This window comes from Microtus ochrogaster, unplaced genomic scaffold, assembly GCF_000317375.1.
Source record: "Microtus ochrogaster isolate Prairie Vole_2 unplaced genomic scaffold, MicOch1.0 UNK6, whole genome shotgun sequence".
NCBI classification, from domain to species: domain Eukaryota; kingdom Metazoa; phylum Chordata; class Mammalia; order Rodentia; family Cricetidae; genus Microtus; species Microtus ochrogaster.
The window spans coordinates 11,547,059-11,555,874 of NW_004949104.1; the positions used below are offsets into that span (position 1 = coordinate 11,547,059).

The 8,816-nt window shown below is 40.5% G+C and overlaps 1 protein-coding gene across 5 annotated transcripts in view; it reads right to left on the minus strand.

Moving 5' to 3' along the window:
* Mtmr3 (myotubularin related protein 3) overlaps positions 1-8,816 on the minus strand; it is a 125,360-nt gene that overhangs the window by 19,864 nt on the left and 96,680 nt on the right. For all 5 annotated transcript variants that reach the window (XM_013353387.2, XM_013353389.2, XM_005366138.3 and 2 more), the window contains exons 9-10: positions 6,789-6,902; positions 323-528 (exon numbers count right to left, since the gene is read on the minus strand). In XM_013353387.2, coding sequence (XP_013208841.1) covers positions 323-528; positions 6,789-6,902 — 320 coding nt within the window. The remainder of the gene's footprint in view (positions 1-322; positions 529-6,788; positions 6,903-8,816) is intronic.

Sequence of the window (8,816 nt, forward strand, 5' to 3'; positions counted from 1 at the left end):
GCTCTCAAATCAAGCTTGAAACAAAAGGTCTTCCAGTGATTTGTCAAGACCTGTCAGTCCTCAATCAATCTCACTGAATTCTCTTTTACAAAAGTAAGCATAGCCAGGTGTGGTGGCACATACCTTTAGTCCCAGCAATCAGGAAGCAGAGGCAGGTGGTTCTCTGTGAGTTTGAGGCCAGCATACTCCAAATAGTGCATTCCAGGAGAGACACTCAAAAAACCCAAAGTAACATTGTGTCTTCTAAGAAAAGACCACTTTTTAAGAAAAGCTTCCCAGGTGCTTTTAAAAACTGCTGTCATGGGCCTAGAGAGCACCTTACCGAACTCCACATCAGAAAGATCTCCGCCATTGGGTAAGTCCCGACAACTGTTCCTAGTGGAACCCTTGCTGATACTTGATTGGGAGTCAGAAGCACAAGCTTTGGCCACTGACTGCACCAGATGTTCATCGTCAGCATTCCGCCAGCCCCACCAGCTAACCTCCGGTTGTCCACAGCGGGCAATGACAGCTCCATTGCTCTGGTGCCTGTGTGGAGGCAAGAGACAAAAACTACTATTTCAAGACCCCAACCTGATGCTCTGTACTCACATAAAAAGTATGGAAGGTGATTATAAGTTCTTTAATGAATAGCTTGACACTAGGTAAATACTGAATTGGCTTCAAATCTTTACAATATTAATAGGGGCAGAAATGAATAACAATGTAGCACAAATAATAAAAACCCAGAAACAGATATTGGGATTCAACCTGAAGAGCAGGAAAACAAAGCAGACAAGCCACTAGAGAGCTCTTACCTCTATGAAATCTTTACTGAAAGAGAGTGAGTTCCTGTCTCATCCTCCCTTATATTCCACTCTCTGGGATTAAAGGTGTGCACCACCACTGCCTCGTCTGTATGGCTGACTAGTGTGGCTGTTTTGCATTCTGATCTCCAGGCAAGCTTTATTTATTAAAATACAAATGAAATATCACTACATAACAAAACCTACATAACTTTCTCAATTATCATCCCATTACAGTGCTCTCTATGAAGTTACCAACAAATGATAAATGAATATTCTCAGAGAAAATAAACTAATACTCACAATTTAGATATTCAGAATGTTTGTTTGAGAAATAAGCTTTTTTAAAAAATTATGACTACTATAATTCTACTATGTAATAACTAAGTACAAATACCTAATTTCTAATACTGAATTCAATGCATTAGATGCTAAAGTATAGAACAAATTCCTTTCCTCACTTCTGAGGGTCCACTGTAGTACCCATGCTCATTACTGCTGGCTTGAGGATTCTTTTTAAATATTGCCCATTTCGGCAGCTGTAACATTCACCTGGCCCACAGTGGACTCCTGAAGTTATTTTTCTTAGAGGCATAGCACTCAGTGACCCAGCCAGTCATGCCTCCTTCCTCAGGCTCATAGAAGGAAATCACAATCCCAGTAAACCTTACTTTGACAGATCATTTTCCAAAGGCAGAACTCATTCTCAGAGTCTACTCTGAGATGCTATTAAAATCTCAGGTGTATTCCAGTATGTCAATTTAAAAGTTGGGGAAATGTAATAATTAGTAGTAAAACATTTACTAATTATCAATACTGGAATGTGTCACATAAAGTGAAATAAGCCCATCACTGATGACATACATTGTAAGATTCTGCTTATATGACACATTCAGACAGGTGAATCTAGAGGAACAATGTATTACTGGGTATACATTGGGTTAGAGCAGCTGGGGAAGGAGGAACGACTGCTAATGAGTATGAGGTTTCTCAGGGTAGTGAAGATACACTTAAGACAGATTGAGAGATGGGTTATACAACTCTAAATGTAATACACTAAAAACTGCTAAAGTAATGACATACTTCAAGCTTATTTTTGGTTATAAAACTAATCATCTGGCTATATATGAAGATGGAGGGCACAGTGGGTAAAGCCTGGTACCCTGTACTCTATCCGTGAACCCATGAAAAGGTGGAAGAGGGCAACAGACTCCACAAAGTAGTATCACATGTGCTGTGGTATATGTGCCCAAACACACCACACACATATAATAAATAAATCAATGAATAAATAACATTTATAAATCTTTTAAAAAAGATTTTTGTATATATTTTATTTCTGTGTATGTGGATGAGTCTGTGTGTGGAAGGAGAGAGGTCAAAAAAGGACAACAGATCTCTAGGAGCGCAATTATAGGCAACTGTGGGGACCCAATATGGGTGCAGGTAACCAAACTCCATTCATTTGAAAGAGCAGGAAGTGCTCTTTATCACTTAGCCAACTCTTCAGCCCCAATAAATACTTTTTAAAAAAAAAATCCTCCAATTCTATACCCTGAAGAAAATGCCCATATTTTTAAGAATGCTCCTGAACACACTCACATGTAAATCTGCACACAAACAATACAAATGTGTTTACACAGAACACAGTACTCCATTCCTGTTTCTTCTTTAGGGAACAACTGGGGAAAGTTTGCTTTTAATTCTCAGATTCACAAGTAATAAATTAATTTGGTGGTAATCAAACCATAATAGAACAGTTTGCTAATAGGTTTTCAATCCTCCTTCACTGTGAGCAGCAGGTAGAAACAGTACACATTATTACCAACACATCATTGGCTCACACACAAATGAAACAAATGTCAGGAAACCTAATGGATTCTTGCTGTGCATCCCTAGTAGGCTGGGGAAGTATAGAGCTGAATGACTGCAAAAGGCTTCCCAAAAGAGGGTAGTGGGGACTTTCTGAGACTTCCTCTGTCTCTGTGAGGATTTCCAGCACTGAGCCGGGACCAGCAGACTGTACTCTTCATCCTGGGTCTTAGGTTTCTCAGGGTCAACTTGGTCACTATAAGTAGCAGAAGTCTTTTAATCTCCAAAAATGCTTGATATTTCATCAAAGATAGCTCAAGCCAGATAGCTACAATTACTTTAAAAGTTAAAGTATAAAGAAAATAAGGTAAAATAGACATTTTACTACTTTAACAAAGAGAATTTGGAAAAATACAAAAGGGTAAAATGTCTAGTAAATGAACCCACCTACTAGAGTGGTATATTATTTGTGTTTTAATAAATAAAGTTGGCCTGAAGATCAGAGGGCAAAGCAGCCACACTAGTCAGCCATTCAGGCCAGGTAGTGATGGCATGCACCTTCAGGACTCAAGAGACAGAGGCAGATGGATCTCTCTGAGTTCAAGGCTACCCTGGACTATACAAGACTGATCCAGAAATAGATCCAGGTGGTGGTGGTTCGCACCTTTAATCCCAATGTTTGGGAGTCACACACCTTTAATCCCAGCACTAGGGAGGTGGAAACAGGAGCGATATGGTTGGGTGGAGAAAGAAATATAAAGGGGAAGAGACAGGAACTCAGTGAAGTGTGGAGTCTGAAGATTCGTGGAGACAGGATCTGAAGATTTGGAAGAGGTAAAAGGTCTCTCTAGTGGTTGACTGCTTTGCTTTTCTGATCTTCAGCTTCAATGCCAAAATCTGTCTCTGGGTTTTTATTATTCGTGCAAAAACCTACTAAAAAATAGAATGCTTCCATTTTACATGAAAATGCAATGGTTTTAACTGCCTCTAATTCAATGGTCAGACAAGCTCCCCATAGATACAGTGTTTCAAATGATTGACATGTGCAAAAACATAGGCGTTGTGAGCCGCACTACAGATGAGGGAGGCCTCCCAAGATCTTGCTGTATTAGAGCAACTCCACAGTTCTAATCAGTGCTGCCAAGGAACTGCTGTTAGTTATCTCAGAAATCACTGCTGCAGTTCACAAATAACTAAATCGAGGAAATTTTGGATTTAGAGGCATCTTGCCACCTTTGGTAGTTTGAATAAAATGTGATGGTTTGGATGAGAATGGGCACCATAGGCTCATAAATTTAAATGCTTAGTTATCAAGGAATGACACTTTTGAGAAGGATTAGGAGATGTGGCCTTGTTGGAGGGAGTATGTCACTGGGAGTAGGCTCTGAGGTTTTAAAAAGCCCATGCTTACAGATCAGAATATAGCTCTCAGCTATTGCTCCAGCTCCATGATCCCTGCCATTATGATAATGGACTAAACCTCTAAAACTGTAAGTAGTCCCCCAATTAAATGCTTTCTTTTATAAGAGTTGCCTTGATGTGGTTTGAAAAAAAAATGGCCCCCAAAAGGAGTGGCACTATTAGGAGGTGCAGCCTTGTTGGAGGAAGTATGTCACTGTGGGTGCAGGTTTTGAGGTCTCTTTTCTCAAGCTTCTCTCAGTGTGACAGTCGATTTCTGTTGCCTCTGAGTCAAAATGTGGGACTCTTCAACTCCAGCATCATGTCTGCCTACATGCTGCCATGGTCCTCATTCTGAAGATAATGGACTGAACCTCTAAAACTGTAAGAGAGCCACCTCAATTAAGAGTTGCTGTGGTCAGCTGGGCGATGGTGGCGCACGCCTTTAATCCCAGCACTCGGGAGGCAGAGGCAGGCGGATCTCTGGGAGTTCGAGACCAGCCTGGTCTACAGAGCTAGTTCCAGGACAGGCTCCAAAGCCACAGAGAAACCCTGTCTCGAAAAACCAAAAAAAAAAAAAAACCAAAAAAAAAGAGTTGCTGTGGTCATGGTGTCACTTCACAGCAACAGAACCGTGACTAAGACAACACCTCTGCTGGCATTGAAGAGTGGTGGAGTTTCCCGAACAGTCTTCAACACATCCCTCACAAAACTAAACATAGGAATCCAACTTGGAGATCAGGGATGTAAGATACACATCCGGCGATAAAGAATAGCTCCTGGAAGCCTGCTTGATTTACATGGGCTACATCAAGAACTTTCAAGTGTAATCTCTATAATCTTGATTTTCTCTCAAAGACTGAAATGAAAATTTCCATTTATGTATATATTCTAGGGTCTCTAGAATTTGGAACCCTAGAACTCATGCCTTCTAGAATAACATTTTAGAAAAAAAAAAGCTAAATGTTTTATCACATTCTAAGGAGCTTTTCTTACCTAGTACAATTGTGCTTTCTGCCTAAGGGGGGATTTATTGAAGCCTGTTACTCAAAAGATGAAAAGTATTTCCCCCTTCTGCTCCAAGTCAGCAAGTCTCACAAATGCCAGGCATCTGATCTAATACAGCTGCCTGTCACAACAGCAGCCAGCTTCTTTTCCCATTCTCATAAATCCCTTCAGCTTTCACTGCTAACTCAATGTCAATTCTCATCACTTGAGTGATGGGTAAATTCGGTGACCCACTTTTCCAGTAGTGTATGAAAACAAAAGTGATGAAAATGGAAAGCGAAAGCTTAATGGTTTCCACTGACTTTCTGTGTTCAGGGTGGGCATTAGGATAGGAATGCATTAAGGAATACACTTTCCTAGGCCTCAATACCTGAGTGCTTCTGGTGGGCAGTTTTGAACTAAGCCATGGTTTTAGCTCACCTTGGGCAGAATCTAAAAAGTTAGCACACCAGAAAAATTAAATAGAGACTGTTCACATTACAAAACACAATAATGATTTCCTAAAACTGTAATATGATTGTGTAAGAACAAAGAGGTCACTGACTTATCTCTGAATCATTCATCTGTTCCTCTAAACCACTCCTCACTCATGCTCCTATAAGCAACTTTAAAAGCTACAACTGAGCCGGTCGGTGGTGATGCATGCCTTTAATCCCAGCACTCGGGAGGCAGAGGCAGGCGGATCTCTGTGAGTTCGAGGCCAGCCTGGTCTACAAGAGCTAGTTCCAGGACAGGAATCAAAAGCTACGGAGAAACCCCGTCTCGGGGGAAAAAAAAAAGCTGCAACTGGTCAGCAAGCTAAACCAGAAGGAACCATTTCTTTTTTAGTTTTTTCCGAGACAGGGTTTCTCTGTAGCTTTGGAGCCTGTCCTGGCACTAGCTCTTGTAAGACCAGGCTGGCCTCGAACTCACAGAGATCCACCTGCCTCTGCCTCCCGAGTGCTGGGATTAAAGGCGTGCACCACCACCGCCCAGCCAAGGAACCATTTCTTAGGCCTGTAGTCTGTGTCCTATCTGGGATTAATAGAGGTTCATTCATTTCTTCCCACAAGAAAACACATACAGCTCTCATGCCTTGGCTTTCTTAAATTTTCCATCCAGTCTCAGCATTTCTAATTCTATCTCAAAACAGGAGTCTTTCCACACGTCAAAGTGACAACCACAGACACCATTATAGTTCATTCAGTTCTATCCTAAATTTCACCAATCTTTCAACACAAAAGCCCCTGCTAAGGTTAAATGCAGCAAGCACAAGAAAGAATACTCCTCCATACACACACACACGTTTTTTTGAGACAGAATTCGTAGGCATGGCTATCCTGGAACTCGCTTTGTACACCAGGCTGGCCATGAACCCACAAGGGTCCACATGCCTCTGTCCTCAGAGTCTGGGATTAAAGGTGCACACCCCCACAGCCCAGCTTAAATATAACACCATTTTTTTTTAAAGACAAGTTCTCCCTGTGTAGCCTGGAAGTCCTTATGTAGACCAGGATAGTCTTGAACTCACAGAGATCCACCTGTTCCTAACTCTGGCCCAGACACTTTTCTAAAATGATCCTCAGTGTCTACTCACACCGCCAGCTAGTGTTCTGGACACAGTGGGTGTTGGTATATTTCTTTCTGCAGGTACAGCTTCAGCAATAAGGAAGCATGGACTTGCCAGGGATTGTCTCTGAACCCAACCTCACCTGTCACTTGTCAGGTTAGCAGCTGTAGAGTCAGTGAGCAACAGGTGGTGGGGCAGTACTACCAGCCTAACTGGGACTGGTCTGGCTTACTTACCTGTAGATAACAGCAGGGATGCGCTTCCAGGATCGGAAGCCTGCCACGCTTTCTAGTTCTTTGTCAGTGATCCAGGCAGGTACTATGAGCTCTTGTGGATAACTACCACACAATCTGTTGGATAGAAGAGGATGGTGGTGAGAAGAAAGGAGGGGGAGAAAGGAGTGATATTAATATGGGGAACTGAGAGAGAGATGCAGAAGGAAACTACAGAAGCCAGTACAGGATCACTGTTCATGCCACCGCAGAGCCAGCTAAATGGGCAATGAGGGTGCCTGCTAGCATGTTCAAGGATCTGTATTTATTCTCTAGCACAGGAGAGAAAAAAGTAACAGAAGAGAAACTGAAGGGGCATTATTTGAGTTTTTAGTCTCCTTAACTGAATGAGAAGCCATTATTTTGCTTATATTTTATACACATTATCTTTGATGGTTCAATCTGATTCTACCTTTTGTAATCTGATAAATCTAGCAATAAAACAATGAGACTCTCCATGATAATTTTGTTATAATTAATGTGTGTGTTTGTGTGTGTATCTTATTTTTAACTACTGGAAAAGCCACTTAAGTTGCAGGAAGAAAGCGTCTATGTCACTTCTCTTAGCTTCAGTTTTCCAGGCTCTTGTCAAAGGAAGCATGAAGAGGAAAATGCCTACCACTTCAGACTTCTAGAGACCCCCTCAGATTAAGTTACTCAATCTCTGGTTTGAACCAGGAAGTCCTAATGTAAGTAACAAGTGCAGCCAAGCAATATATAGATACAATACCCAGAACTGATCCCAATGAGCTAAATTTGTAATGTGAATAAGCTATTAATTATAATTTCTATAAAACATACCACAGAAGAAAATATATACTCTCTCTATAAACATGCTGTCTCTTGCTTGCTCTATCCCCCCCCACTCTTGATTAAGATAGCGTGTTTGTGCAGTTCATTTTAAAACGTAATGTATACTTAAAAATATAGGTTAATAGATAATCATCTATAGTCAAGCTTATAGTCATGTTAGTTAAATTTTCTAGCTGTACAGAGATATATTTCAGATGGATAGGCATTCTTCAAAAAATACAGAATATGGCATTTAAAATGTTTTAATAACTTAAAATTTTTCATTACAATGAGACACATCTGCTCCTGACAGCACAATTAACTCAAGAGGAAGATGGGCATCAAAGAGGCTCCTTATGGAGTTTGCTAGTCATTTGGGCAAAAAACTGCTCTTGCCTGGACTTCTTGAAGTTATATGCTATATGAACTGGACATACAGGACCCACAAAAAAAAATGACTGCTAAAGTTGCCTAAAGAAGGTGAGACAGTCCTTTGGGGTTCTTGCTTCATGAAAGAGTCTGCCAGACATTCTACAAGGCACAAAAGAAAGTGACTGACAAACTGTCAATATAGGCGAAACTCTTTAAAATTTACTGCTTCATGAAAAAGCCTGGATACTATGGACCTGTAGGCTAAAATGGATGCTCCAACATTACAGAAGAACTTTGGGTGGCTGTCCAGGAAGCAATCTATCTCTGTTCTAGAGTAACTAGATATTATATCCTTCTTGAGTCTTTGATGGAGTTAAAGACTAGATAGTTATAATTGCAGTTTTTCTTAGTTATAATAAAAGATAAAGTAAATATAAATACTGTAACTATAATTCTTACTTAATACCTGTTTTGTTATATGAATTTTACTATGTTAAAGCTAGAAACTTCCTTTTTATTTAAACAGAAAAGAAGAAATGGTGGGGAAGTCCTTCTGTCTATGTGTTGCTTTTATTGGTTAATGATTCAAAAAAACCATGGAGCTGCTAGGTGGAACCTTGCTGGTAGGCCACGAGTCTCATGATAAAATATAAAATGAGTTGATTTAATGTGAAAGAACTTGCTAGGAATATGCTAGAATCATTGGTCAAGCAGTGTTTTAATTAATACAGTTTCTGTGTGGTTATTTCGGGAGGCTGGGATTAAAGGCCAGGAAATGAACAAGCAGTCTCTCACTATATCCCCCTTTCCCTCTGTCTCACTGTGCGC